Source organism: Euprymna scolopes, chromosome 46, assembly GCF_053919585.1.
Source record: "Euprymna scolopes isolate OS-2025 chromosome 46, ASM5391958v1, whole genome shotgun sequence".
NCBI lineage: Eukaryota > Metazoa > Mollusca > Cephalopoda > Sepiida > Sepiolidae > Euprymna > Euprymna scolopes.
In genome coordinates, this window is record NC_136527.1 from 131,512,291 (window position 1) to 131,527,763 (window position 15,473).

The 15,473-nt window shown below is 36.1% G+C and overlaps 1 protein-coding gene across 1 annotated transcript; it reads right to left on the reverse strand.

The window, feature by feature from the left end:
• Positions 1–1,004: 1,004 nt before the first annotated feature.
• On the reverse strand, positions 1,005–9,145 carry LOC145270860 (uncharacterized). Its single transcript, XM_080126418.1, has 6 exons — positions 8,505–9,145; positions 7,975–8,067; positions 5,743–5,797; positions 4,300–4,658; positions 3,922–4,006; positions 1,005–1,148 (listed from the first exon to the last, which is right to left on the reverse strand). Exons 1-6 carry the CDS (start codon positions 8,768–8,770, stop codon positions 1,047–1,049), a joined length of 960 nt encoding a protein of 319 aa, XP_079982544.1. The 5' UTR covers positions 8,771–9,145; the 3' UTR covers positions 1,005–1,046.
• Positions 9,146–15,473: the final 6,328 nt, after the last annotated feature.

A 15,473-nucleotide genomic window follows, 5' to 3' on the forward strand; every position in this document is an offset into this window, starting at 1 on the left:
CTTTCGATTGTAAATATAAGAGCGTTGTCGGCGGCGACAACCGGAAATGGCAAACCCTGTGTCAGTCAGATTTCACTTTGAACTGCGAAATAATTCGTTTTAACTAATGAGACCTGTGGAAATTCTAAGGTTAATCCTTCCGAGTTAAGACAACAAAGCGTAAAATTTGAAAAAAAAAAAAAAAAAATACAAAACAAATATATAATATGTAAATGTTACCAAAAGATACCAAAGATAAGTTACTCTTCTAAATATATATATATATAATTAAATAATCTATATATCTTTAAAAATGAACTTATCTGTATGTCTGTCTGTGTGTCTGTAATGTTAACGAATTCCGCTCGTTTGAATACTCCAGAAATTTGTCTGTTAAGGGGTCAAAGTTATACCATTGAGAACTCTACCAAACTCCTCCGGCAATTTTGAGTCTAAACACTTGAAATTTTAGATATAGGTTCCTTGGACATGGAAGCCGTTATTTTATTTTATGTATTTATTTATTTTTTTTTTTTTGCTCAATTTGCCAAGCCTCTACCTCAGGGCCACCAAACAATTGCCACGGAAATGGAAGAAATTAAGAACTAATTAACTACGAATTTGGGAGAGTACAATGACAATCTAGAGTGTTCGAACGAGTGGAAGTTGTGAACATTACATAGATGCTAGTTGATTACCTTATAACATGGCAATGTGTACGTTTTATTTCTTTTGCTCAGCATTCGGACAAATGAGTTGACAAAAAAAAAATGTTAAGAAAATAATTTTATTAACGGTAAATGCGCAAGAATTACGGGTGCAAAGAATTCTGCTTAAGTTTCTTTTAGCTGCTGCTTCTGCTCGTGTAAGGACTTCTTCAGGATGTTTATTGTTTTCAGTCAACCTGGACTTCTCTTTGCCACTGGAATCAAGTCGTGTTGACTCAGGAGAAGAGGGGTTAGTGATTGTGTAACCCGTGCTTCACTATCATTCGGGTAAATGAGTCAACAAAATAAAACAAAAAATACATTTAGAAAATGATTTTATTAACAGGAAATGCGCAAGAATCACGGCTGCAAAGAATTCTGCGTCAGTTTCTCCACTCTGCCTTTTAGCTGCTGTTTCTGCTCGTGTAAGGACTTCTTCAGGATGGCAATGTCTTGCTCGGTCTGTAGGGAAGAGAAGATAAACAAAAAATTCAATCATTTTATTGTAGACTAGCATTTCAGCCCGGCGTTGCCCGGGTGTTTGGATGTGTTTGTTGAGCAAAAAAAAAAAAGTGGTAGTAGGAAGACACGTACCCCAAAGGAGGAAAAGAACAGGAAAAAAACCTGACGTCTTTGCTGTAACGCCCACCGCCAAACCAGAAGTGACATGTTTAAATTAAAGCTAGACAATCGAAAGGAAAGGATGACTTTTGAAAATATTGGCGAAAAAAAGCGACCCCCCCCCTGTAGAAAAGTGTCCAGTTGAAGATGAAGTTATTAACATCTTTAGCCATTTTTTTTATATTTGTCGTCTGAAAGGTTGAACTTCAAAACGATACTGATCTGTTAAAAATCCGTCACCTCTGTCGAAAGTTTTAGGCAGACATGCAAACATACATACATAAATTTATATATTGGTAACTAAAAATTTTTGATCCAAACCGATTAAAAAGCTTGCCCTATCTCTGAATACCCTTTATGTAAAATTTCAAATGTTTAGATCAAAACATTGTCTGAGTAATTTGGTAGAGATCGCAACGGTCAATTTTTAAAAAAACTTTGAACCCCATTATGACCCCTGAACATTTGTTTTGGGCTCAAATCAAGTTATTAAGTTAAATCCATGTCCAAGGAACCTATATCTAAAATTTCAATTGTTTAGACCCAAAATTGTCGGAGGAGTTTGGTAGAGTTCTCAAAGGTCAAATCGTTGAACTTTGACCCCTTAACAGCCAAATTTCTGTCCGAAAACGGATTACAAAGATTTTCCCAAATTTCAGTACCCTATATATCAAATTTCGCGTCTGTAGACTGAAAATTGACAGAGTTATTGCGTAGGGGAATGTTCACGTTTATAGATATATAGATATAAGCAAAAATATCTTGCCTTTGGTAACAGTTATTTATAGAATTGTTAGATGAAAGTCTAGAACAGTTCTAACAAATCAGTCCCTCCAAATGTTAAGAATGGCTTTCTAAATAAAGTTCTCCATCTTCGGTTCGTAAACTTCATAAGTAACCTATTAAGTTGTTAGGTGGAGACTTGCAATGTCTGTTCCAATGTCTGAGTCGCCTTGGCCATGTGCCAAAAATTGATACATCATCGTCCTAGTGACTCATGGCCGAGGCGACTAAGACGTTGGAACAGACATTGCAAGTCTCCAACGTGCTGAGTCCAATCCTGAGCGAAAGCAGTGGCAGTGACAACACAATGGCAGTGACAGGGATAGACGCAGCAGCAGCAGCAACAGCATTAAGCGGTAGCAGCAGGGACGGCCTGAATGGACCGAGAACATGGTACCCCCGTAACAATAAAGGGTTGGGTTCGAAATTCAAATAAAAGTTCGCGAGTTTGAGATACACCTGAAGAAGGCTGAAGGATAATACGGCCGAAGCGTAGTGAAAAAAACACCGAAGATGAGGAAATGAGTCCGAAAAACGAAATCCATAATATCTACACTCCTATAAATTTTTTTTTTTTTGTGTGTGTAATTATATTCGTATTGAAACGCTTTTCTTCTATTTATTTAAAAAGATAATACAACTTTGTTATATATGGCTCGTAGCTGGGTTCATTCAGATTCGTGTGAAAGAAAACGTGGAAAGAAAGAAAGGGAGACCATGACAGAAAGAGACGAAGATATATATTTCTCTCACATGCAAGTCAGTCTGGTTTCCGATTTTGAACGGAGTAGACATGGTTGAGATTTCACTAAGATTCATAGAACCAAAGAAACATGTGGAACTACCAATAAAAAAAGAATAAGCCACACAATGAGATATACACATAAGAGACAAAATTCTCCCCCTCCCCATTATTTTATTCTACTTGTGAGTCAAGGCCTGAAGACCACCCGAGGATAAGGGTTAATGTATGTAAGGTGTTAGTGCAGTAATAGTTAATGGTATAAATTGGATAGAATTTTTATTATTTATGGGGACGGCTCAACAAGAACTTGTTTACATTGGATTTGAAGGCCAGCAGATAGAGAGTGAGGAGGATTTATATATAGTGGTTGTAGCTAATCAAGTGTTTTTTTGTTTTTGTTAAAGTTTTGCCAGGGGGCCCGTAGCTGGGGTCATTCATATTCGTGTGAAAGAAAACGTGGAAAGAAAGAAAGAAAGAGAGGGGGATATCTTTTCTCTTGCATGCATGTCAGTCTGGTTTCCGATTTTGAACAGAGCAGACACGGTTGAGATTTCACTAAGATGCATAGAAGTAAAGCAAGATGCGGAACTGTCAAGAAATAGAAGAACAAGCTAAGCATTAATTAATTAAAGGAAGCCTTCGATTTGTTATCTTGTGCAGCTGCAAGCGACAAAGAAAAAAATGGTGAACTTTATCGCATATATATGCATCGCAATTGCATTCACAAATACAAAGAGACACACACGATGAGATATACACGCAAGAGGCAAAATCCCCCCCCCCATTTTAGTCAAAGTCCGAAGTCCACTCAAAGATAAGGGTTAATGAATGTAAGATGTTAGTGCAGTAATGGTTAATGGTATTTGGGTAGAAGTTTGATTATTGATGTGGACGGCTCAACAAGAACTTGTCAATCCTGAAGCTTCCCAAGACGAGAGCCATTGATTTAAATTGGGACGTGATGGGAGTCAGAGCGATCATGATGAAAATAGAGAAGGTTCTGTTGTTTTAAATTTACTGGGGAGGAACCATTTTAGACATGAATAGTAGTCTGAAGAATCCAAATGTTATGAAACGTTGCCTTACCTGTGAGAGTTCAGCATCAATAGACGCTATATCTGGATCTTTCGTTTCCCATGACTGCAACATATTCAGGTATTCTTTCAGTGATCTTAATTTGTAAAAATATATAACAATAAATGTTAGCTTCAATTTTAATATTTGCTGCTTCTGCACTATTGGGACGAGATTTTGTAGTCGATAAATGGAGTTTTCAGATAAAAAAAAAATAATGGTTTTAATTGATTTTTTTTGTCAATTCTAATAAATTACAATGTTAGCTTCCAAATTATGCAGTCGAAATTACCTAAATATTACTGAATTATTAAAAAAAAAATTTAATCGTGTTAGCAAGTGAAGAAATTGCCGCCACCTTGTTTAAATTGAAACATGCAATGTACTTACGCTAATTTCTCTCGTTGGGTTTTGTAATTCAATAACAACTTGTTCGTCTCGAGCACTTCCAACCGCAGATTAGCATCAGTCGCCTCCTTTGAGACCCGGAAATCGCTCGGGGTCATCAGCAAAACATCCGAGTCTTTTTCCTGAACTGGACCAGGACCAGCATTCTTGGCTAATGGATTCCCAGACTGAAGTTTTGTATCGGGCTGAACGTCTACTAGCTGCGGCTCGGGAGAAAGAACCAGTCGGCTAGCAGGAGAGAGTCTTTCAGATGAATTCTCGGGAGGAGTCTGGTTCATTTTAATCAGCCTCTCTGGCCCTTCTTCAAATCTAGGTTTGACCAAAGGTTTTTCAATCGTAAACTGTAAATAAATGAAATTTTAAATTCAAATTCATGTCAAATCCTGGTGAAAATGAACAAACGGTGCAGTTTTAGGCTTTTAATATATGTACATTTGAGTTCTGCAACCATACAAAAAAAAATACAGCAAAATGTCACTTTAAATGTAAGATCCCTTAGCACATTGAAAAATAGGGTGGAAGGGATGTCACTTGATGTATGATCCCTTAGCACAATGAAAAATAGGATAGGGGAAGTTACTTTGAATGTAAGATCTCTTAGCACAATAAAAAAGTAGAGGTATGTCACTTTATAGGTGAGATCCCTTAGCAAAATGAAAAAAAAGTAGGGCATGTTACTTTAAAAGTAAGATCCCTTAGTACAATGATAAATAAGGTCGAATGTGGGATTTTTCTTTAAATGTGAGATCACTTTTCAAATTAAAATATTGGGTGGGGAGATGTCACTTTAAATGTAAGATCCCTTAGCACATTGAAAAATAGGTTTGGTGGGTAAGTCACATTACATATAAGATCCCTTAGCACAATGCAAAATAGGATAGGGAGAAATAACTTTAAATGGAAGATCCCTTACCACAATGAAAAAAAAGTAGAGTATTGTCACTTTAAAGTTAACGTCCCTTAGCACATTGAAAAATATGGTGGGGGATGTATGATCCCTTAGCATAAGGAAAACTAGAGTGAGAGGATATCTCTTTAAATATGAGATCCCTTAGCACAATTAAAAATAAGGTTGGGAGTGGGATTTTGTTATAAACACATTAAAAAATAGTAGGGGTCAGAGTGGACCTGGGAGCAAATAGCAATTAAAGGGTGGCTCCACACTCCCCAAAGCCTGCAAGCTGGGGCCTAACCACTGGATATAGTGTAAGGTCATATCCAGGACCACAGATATATATAGATAGGTACAGAGATTGAGAACGCACTAAAAATGTGGCTTCATTTCGGTACCTAACTTACCTGGGTGGGTTGCCTGTAGGCGGAGAAAAACCGTGTCACACAGACAGACAAACAGTAGGAAAATTTATAATAAGATATAACAAAAATAAAAAAAGAAATAATACCATCAAAATAGACAATTCTCACCTGATTTTCAATGTCTTTGGTTATAGCTTTTTCCATCTTGATAGGAATTTCGGGACTGAAAAAAGAAAAACAAATTGCTAACTTAGCGATACAAATCCGATACATGTATATATATATATATATATATTTAAAATATAATTATTTATTATTTTTTTATAACTTTTTACAAACGAAGCACACATTCGCATAAACACACACACACAAATACTTAAACACGCACACATTCACTCTTCAAACTAAACAAGTTTAACTCAGCACACACACACACACTCGCATAAACACACACACACACACACACACTCGCATAAACACACACACATACTCGCATAAACACACCAATACACACAAACACAAAGTATTACTCTGTGTGTGCGTGCGTGCGCGCATGTAAACCAACCGGAAAAGCACGCCCACATTCACTCTTCAAACCAAACAAGTTTAAATCAACCAATGAAAAGGCAGCTACGTAACACACACTCCATAAAAGGTAAAAAAGGTTGTAACGTCGATTGCGATCTGTTTGATTTTTCCCGGAAAAATGTTAACCGTTCCACATCGATGGTCAAATTTTTTTTTTTTTTTTGCTTACATGGAGGTCAGAAGCGACTCGGGGATAAGGGTTATTGTGTGTATTGTCTATCTTGCTCCCTCTGTCCCCCTCTCTCTGTATGTCGCTCTGTCTCACGCACTCCGCCTCCTCCCTCCCTCCTCTCTCGACGTATTTTTAATCAAATTTCTATTTTCTAACGTCAATTTTAGATTTAAAAATTTGAAGGAAAACATGAATTACCTCCCTTTGTCCTTTCAAATTCCACTTCGTTTTTTGTTATTTTATTATGCAATAAATTGAAATATTGAATTTCAAGCGAAACCAATGATATCTACTGAATTGTCATGTCGCAGTACTGAACATATCCAAAAATTACGAAAAACGATGCTAGAAAATTAATCTTTTCATCAAAGAAATTTAAGAATGTAAACTGTGTCAAAATACTATTAGAAACTCACCGATGACAAAATTAAGTTTCTTATATGTATATTATATAAACTGTGTGAATCACTTTATTGCAGACTAGCATTTCAGCCCGGCGTTGCCCGGGTGTTTTGAGGTGTATGCTGAGCAAAACAAACAAAAAAAAACGGTCAATTTTTTTAACTTTGACCACTATTATGACCCCTTAAAATTTATTGTTCAGGGCTCAAATAAAGTTATTAAGTTAGATCAATGTCCAAAGAACCTATATCTAAAATTTCATGTGTTTAGATCCAAAATTGTCGGAGGAGTTTGGTAGAGTTCTCAAAGGTCAAATCGTTGAACTTTGACCCCTTAATCGCAAAATTTCTGTCCAAAAACCAATCACATCGATTTTCCCCAAATCTCAGTACCCTGTATATCATATTTCGAGTCTGTAGGCTTAAAATTGACAGAGTTATTGCGTAGGGAAATGTAGATACACAGACACTTTCACTTTTATAGATATATATAGATAGATTAGTTAAATATGAATATTTCACTAAATATTCGTCAAAAAATAAAATTATATCATCAAAGGATTGCTTTAAGGTTTGTTATTTCTAAAAATGTTATTTAAATCCATGCGATATTCACAAAGTTATGGCATTTTATTCTTTATCGAAGAATTTATACTGTCCATCGCTTTTATTGCTGGTCTCTTTAAATCTTGTTTCAGGACAAAAAATACAATGTCTAATGATGAAAACCTTATTTTTAATATTTGTTTTTAAATATATTTTTATGTCATAGAATAATGAAAAAGAAGCACATTCTAGGTGCTAAGCCTCAAATAAATTATTTATCGACATATCCGCCATTTTTTAAAACAACCTTTTGTCTCCTGGGGAAATCAATCGTTTGATTTCAAAAAGAACATGGCTCTAGCAATATCAACTATATTCTCCACAAGGCATCTTTTGAAGTAAATTACTCTCCTCTCTCCTAAACTCCTCTTTTTAATATTGACCAGAGATATTCAATGGGCTTAAGGTCTGGAGAACACGGTGGTCAGGCCATGAGAGTTTCTCCAAAGAAGCCCATAGATTCAAGGAAGAGATTCCAACACAAAACCTATCAAAGAACACTGCCCAGCACATAAAGCACCTTGGTGCGAAAGTTCATAAAAGCTGGCCCAGCCATTTGAGAGTCCAAAGGGAACGAACTCACAGAAACACAGACAAAGTTCCAATATTGATATTCATCTTCGGAATACTCACCTGGAATTTTCTAGATCAACATCGTGGGAGTCGTCTAAAAACGACGGATAGAGAGGCTGTGGCCGATGTGTGGGAACCAATACTTCGGAAGTACTGAAAAAAAAAACAAAAAAAACACAAACACAAGAGATGAGTAACGTGTACACTTTTTATTTATTTAAAACTAGCAGGGAGACCCAACGTTGCCTGGGATTAAATGATGATTAACGCTCCAATCGTCTGTTCCGTCTTTCATCGAAGGCATTCCGATATGAAACCTATCTAAGAACACTGTCGGCCACATGAAGTACATTCGTGTGAAATTTCATAAAAATCGACCCAGCCGTTTTTGAGTACATAGGGAATGAACTCATATAACGTTACTTCCCCACCTAACCTATTTTTCAATGTGCTAAGGGATCTTACATTTTAAGAGATATCCTCTCACCCTCCCTAGATTTCATCGAGTTAAGGGATCATACATCACCCCCCATTTTTTAATGTACTCAGGGACGTTCAATTTAACGTGACAAAAAGTGTGTTATACTCACAATGATATTCTGGGGTCACCAACTGATATTTCGGGGAAGACGATTGGTCGGTGTCTGGTGATTCCTGAGTTCGGTGCCACTAAGGCTGACCTATGACATCTCGCAGCAATTGTTTTCTGGTGCCAACGGTGAGCAAAATGTCGAACCTTATTAACGATGGACACAGCTGACTGAGCAAGGAAAAAAAAACACAACGATTTTACACATTTAATTTTAACGTCTGCAGATTCAAAAAAATTATACGAAAATATAAAATTAGAAGCCATTTGCGATTAAAATGGACAGTTCTCCAAGATTTTTAAGAGGGGCCCTTTTCGGCTCCTAAATTCCAGTGAAGACCACTGAGTTTTCCTATTTACTTGCCTCCCCACGAGGGCAGAGTTAGACACAAGGTCGGTTTTTAATGTGGGGAAAATCCAGTTCGCAAAATGAGTAACTCTGGATAAGAGCAAGAATAAAAATGGTCTCAGTCATGAAGGATTTCTCCTCCACTGACCGAGGACAGAAAAGGTGAAGTGTACCATCAGAACAGATACTACACTGTGATCTTGGCCCGAAGGTCAGATAGGTGCCAGCAAAAAAATTCAATGGGAAATGACTGCTGCGATAACGCAAATTCATCTGCAAAGTTTATCGGAACAGGTGGAGAGTATTAGAAACCTGGGTAGACTTGTTGTCACTCAGATTCCAGGGAACACCACAGATTGCTCTCAGAGAGAAATCTTTGATGACAGCCTGTGTGAAAACTCCTAGAGAATACAAATAATATTAATAATAGCAAGACCTGTGGAAATTCCAGAGGGTTCATTCATATGTAATATAATGATGTTGGCATTCTGCAGATGTTCAGTGTAAATGGAGACGCTCTGATATTATTGTAGCTCTTTTGTTAAAACTGCAAAACTATTTATCTAAGCTAGCTTGGCATAGCACGGTCGTAAAGTATGCGCTTCTTGGCAAAGTGCGATTGCAAAGTATGCTTAAATATGATATTTTAATTCGTGCAGATTTCGTATTGGAAGTACATAACAATTAAACGACCTGGATTTAAGCGTGACTCAGAAAATAACATACACACTATCATATTAATATATATAGACTAGCGAGAACTGTGGAAATTCCACAGGGGACTCATTCATATCTAATATATTGATGTTAGCGTTTTCTAAATATTCAACGCAAATGGAGACGCTCTGATATTATTGTACCTATTTACAATGCCTCCCCACGGGACAGAGTTAGACACCAGGGTCGTTTTTTTAACGTGGAGAAAAGGTACAAAAAATAAAAAAAATTGTCAGCATCTGAAGAACAGATACTACACTTTGATCTTGATTATTGTAGCTTTACTGTAAAAACTGCAAAAGTATTTATCTAAGCTAGCACAAACGCGGGGTAAAACCCAGTCGTAAAGTACGCTTAAATATGATATTTTAATTCTTGCAGATGTTGTATGGGTAGAGAGTTAGGAATGAAGTTAGGTAGGTAGAAAGGTAGGTAAGTAGGAATGGCTGGAGGTAGTTAGGTAGAAAAATATGTATGTATGCAGGTAGGTAGGCAGAAACGGAGGTAAGTACGTGGGTATGTAGACAGGTAGATGGGAAGGTAGATAGAAACGAAAGTAGGTAGATAGGAATGGTGATAAGTAGAAAAGTGGATAGATAGATAGGTAGTTAAGTAGGTAAAAATGTAAATTGGTAGGTAAGTAGATAGGGAGGTAGAAAGTGAGGTGTATAAGTAAGTAAACAGGCATATATATATATATATCTTATCAATAAGATAAAAAGCTATAGCAAACATCTACTTTAACCACAGTTCCTGATTTCAAAAAAAGAAAAATTAAAAGATTCATCTGCCTTACTTTTAATGCTAGGTTTATTTATGGTGTCTTTTAAATTCAATAAAAACCCTCCTAAATTTGCTGATGAGGAGACCTTGCTTACCAAAAAACTATATCTAATTGTTCTACATAACTTCATGTATACCACAATAAAAAGCACGGATTTCCGAAACGATCGTACAGATAATTGATTTTGTTGTTGTTCCTTCTTATGAAACTGATTTTTAATTTAATTAAAATTTGATTTTTAAATTTTAAATTATAAATCACATTACTTAATATTGAATTAGCTCTAGGACATTTAACTATCGAGCTTATTATATATCTAAATTACAACGAGCTCTTTCTATTTCCTGTATTTTAATTGAACTAGTAATTTCACTGTTACATTAAAATACACTCAGCTCTTTAGACTATTGTTCTAATCTCCTTTAAATTTATATATATATATATATATATATATATATATATATTGTTTACAGAAAATTTAAGATGAGATAAATCATTGGTATCGTCGGTTTCAAACCTAATAATTATGACTGTTTTAGATACGCAGGCTCTCTTCAGTCAACACATATATATATATATATAGTGTTTTGGAGTAAGAAATCCAGCAGAGTGCTCAATTATAAGGATAATCCGAAAATAGGAGCGTATTATTTATATTTTGTTTACAGAAAGTTTAAGATGAGATAATACATCTTATTTACCTACCTATATATATATATATATATATATATATATATATATATATATATATAGAGAGAGTTATGTGTGTGTAGCTGTTGTAGTAAGGAACCTCGTGGGTGTTAAAAAAAAAGAAAAAGAGGCCACGGGTAATCAAAGGTTGAGAAACGCTGCCCTAGGATTTGTGACTAATTCCTAAGTCAAAACAAGAGGGGATGTGGATATAGGTAGATGAGAATCCTATAGACCAATGCAAGTCAACGTGTATTCAATCTAAAATTTCTAAGTCCAAACAAGAGGGGATGTGGATATAGGTAGATCAGAATCCTATAGACCAATGCAAGTCAACGTGTATTCAATTGAAAATTTCTAAGTCCAAACAAGAGGGGATGTGGATATAGGTAGATGAGAATCCTATAGACCAATGCAAGTCAACGTGTATTCAATTGAAAATTTCTAAGTCCAAACAAGAGGGGATGTGGATATAGGTAGATGAGAATCCTATAGACCAATGCAAGTCAACGTGTATTCAATTGAAAATTTCTAAGTCCAAACAAGAGGGGATGTGGATATAGGTAGATCAGAATCCTATAGACCAATGCAAGTCAACGTGTATTCAATTGAAAATTTCTAAGTCCAAACAACAGGGGATGTGGATATAGGTAGATGAGAATCCTATAGGCCAATGCAAGTCAACGTGTATTCAATTGAAAATTTCTAAGTCCAAACAAGAGGGGATGTGGATATAGGTAGATGAGAATCCTATAGACCAATGCAAGTCAACGTGTATTCAATTGAAAATTTCTAAGTCCAAACAAGAGGGGATGTGGATATAGGTAGATGAGAATCCTATAGACCAATGCAAGTCAACGTGTATTCAATTGAAAATTTCTAAGTCCAAACAAGAGGGGATGTGGATATAGGTAGATGAGAATCCTATAGACCAATGCAAGTCAACGTGTATTCAATTGAAAATTTCTAAGTCCAAACAAGAGGGGATGTGGATATAGGTAGATGAGAATCCTATAGACCAATGCAAGTCAACGTGTATTCAATTGAAAATTTCTAAGTCCAAACAAGAGGGGATGTGGATATAGGTAGATGAGAATCCTATAGACCAATGCAAGTCAACGTGTATTCAATTGAAAATTTCTAAGTCCAAACAAGAGGGGATGTGGATATAGGTATATGAGAATCCTATAGACCAATGCAAGTCAACGTGTATTCAATTGAAAATTTCTAAGTCCAAACAAGAGGGGATGTGGATATAGGTAGATCAGAATCCTATAGACCAATGCAAGTCAACGTGTATTCAATTGAAAATTTCTAAGTCCAAACAAGAGGGGATGTGGATATAGGTAGATGAGAATCCTATAGACCAATGCAAGTCAACGTGGATTCAATTGAAAATTTCTTAGTCCAAACAAGAGGGTATGTGGATATAGGTAGATGAGAATCCTATAGACCAATGCAAGTCAACGTGTATTCAATTGAAAATTTCTAAGTCCAAACAAGAGGGGATCTAGATATAGGTAGATGAGAATCCTATAGACCAATGCAAGTCAACGTGTATTCAATTGAAAATTTCTAAGTCCAAACAACAGGGGATGTGGATATAGGTAGATGAGAATCCTATAGACCAATGCAAGTCAACGTGTATTCAATTGAAAATTTCTAAGTCCAAACAAGAGGGGATGTGGATATAGGTAGATGAGAATCCTATAGACCAATGCAAGTCAACGTGTATTCAATTGAAAATTTCTGAGTCCAAACAAGAGGGGATGTGGATATAGGTAGATGAGAATCCTATAGACCAATGCAAGTCAACGTGTATTCAATTGAAAATTTCTAAGTCCAAACAAGAGGGGATGTGGATATAGGTAGATGAGAATCCTATAGACCAATGCAAGTCAACGTGTATTCAATTGAAAATTTCTAAGTCCAAACAAGAGGGGATGTGGATATAGGTAGATGAGAATCCTATAGACCAATGCAAGTCAACGTGTATTCAATTGAAAATTTCTAAGTCCAAACAAGAGGGGATGTGGATATAGGTAGATGAGAATCCTATAGACCAATGCAAGTCAACGTGTATTCAATTGAAAATTTCTAAGTCCAAACAAGAGGGGATGTGGATATAGGTAGATGAGAATCCTATAGACCAATGCAAGTCAACGTGTATTCAATTGAAAATTTCTAAGTCCAAACAAGAGGGGATGTGGATATAGGTAGATGAGAATCCTATAGACCAATGCAAGTCAAGGTGTATTCAATTGAAAATTTCTAAGTCCAAACAAGAGGGGATGTGGATATAGGTAGATGAGAATCCTATAGACCAATGCAAGTCAACGTGTATTCAATTGAAAATTTCTAAGTCCAAACAAGAGGGGATGTGGATATAGGTAGATGAGAATCCTATAGACCAATGCAAGTCAACGTGTATTCAATTGCAAATTTCTAAGTCCAAAAAACAGGGGATGTGGATAGAGGTAGATGAGAATCCTATAGACCAATGCAAGTCAACGTGTATTCAATTGAAAATTTCTAAGTCCAAACAAGAGGGGATGTGGATATAGGTAGATGAGAATCCTATAGACCAATGCAAGTAAACGTGTATTCAATTGAAAATTTCTAAGTCCAAACAAGAGGGGATGTGGATATAGGTAGATGAGAATCCTATAGACCAATGCAAGTCAACGTGTATTCAATTGAAAATTTCTAAGTCCAAACAAGAGGGGATGTGGATATAGGTAGATGAGAATCCTATAGACCAATGCAAGTCAACGTGTATTCAATTGAAAATTTCTAAGTCCAAACAAGAGGGGATGTGGATATAGGTAGATGAGAATCCTATAGACCAATGCAAGTCAAGGTGTATTCAATTGAAAATTTCTAAGTCCAAACAAGAGGGGATGTGGATATAGGTAGATGAGAATCCTATAGACCAATGCAAGTCAACGTGTATTCAATTGAAAATTTCTAAGTCCAAACAAGAGGGGATGTGGATATAGGTAGATGAGAATCCTATAGACCAATGCAAGTCAACGTGTATTCAATTGCAAATTTCTAAGTCCAAAAAACAGGGGATGTGGATAGAGGTAGATGAGAATCCTATAGACCAATGCAAGTCAACGTGTATTCAATTGAAAATTTCTAAGTCCAAACAAGAGGGGATGTGGATATAGGTAGATGAGAATCCTATAGACCAATGCAAGTAAACGTGTATTCAATTGAAAATTTCTAAGTCCAAACAAGAGGGGATGTGGATATAGGTAGATGAGAATCCTATAGACCAATGCAAGTCAACGTGTATTCAATGTAAAATTTCTAAGTCCAAACAAGAGGGGATGTGGATATAGGTAGATGAGAATCCTATAGACCAATGCAAGTCAACGTGTATTCAAATGAAAATTTCTAAGTCCAAACAAGAGGGGATGGGGATATAGGTAGATGAGAATCCTATAGACCAATGCAAGTCAACGTGTATTCAATTGAAAATTTCTAAGTCCAAACAAGAGGGGATGTGGATATAGGTAGATGAGAATCCTATAGACCAATGCAAGTCAACGTGTATTCAATTGAAAATTTCTAAGTCCAAACAAGAGGGGATGTAGATATAGGTAGATGAGAATCCTATAGACCAATGCAAGTCAACGTGTATTCAATTGAAAATTTCTAAGTCCAAACAAGAGGGGATGTGGATATAGGTAGATCAGAATCCTATAGACCAATGCAAGTCAACGTGTATTCAATTGAAAATTTCTAAGTCCAAACAACAGGGGATGTGGATATAGGTAGATGAGAATCCTATAGACCAATGCAAGTCAACGTGTATTCAATTGAAAATTTCTAAGTCCAAACAAGAGGGGATGTGGATATAGGTAGATCAGAATCCTATAGACCAATGCAAGTCAACGTGTATTCAATTGAAAATTTCTAAGTCCAAACAACAGGGGATGTGGATATAGGTAGATGAGAATCCTATAGACCAATGCAAGTCAACGTGTATTCAATTGAAAATTTCTAAGTCCAAACAGGAGGGGATGTGGATATAGGAAGATGAGAATCCTATAGACCAATGCAAGTCAACGTGTATTCAATTGAAAATTTCTAAGTCCAAACAACAGGGGATGTGGATATAGGTAGATGAGAATCCTATAGACCAATGCAAGTCAACGTGTATTCAATTGAAAATTTCTAAGTCCAAACAAGAGGGGATGTGGATATAGGTAGATGAGAATCCTATAGACCAATGCAATTCAACGTGTATTCAATTGAAAATTTCTAAGTCCAAACAAGAGGGGATGTGGATATAGGTAGATGAGAATCCTATAGACCAATGCAAGTCAACGTGTATTCAATTGAAAATTTCTAAGTCCAAACAAGAGGGGATGTGGATATAGGTAGATGAGAATCCTATAGACCAATGCAATTCAACGTGT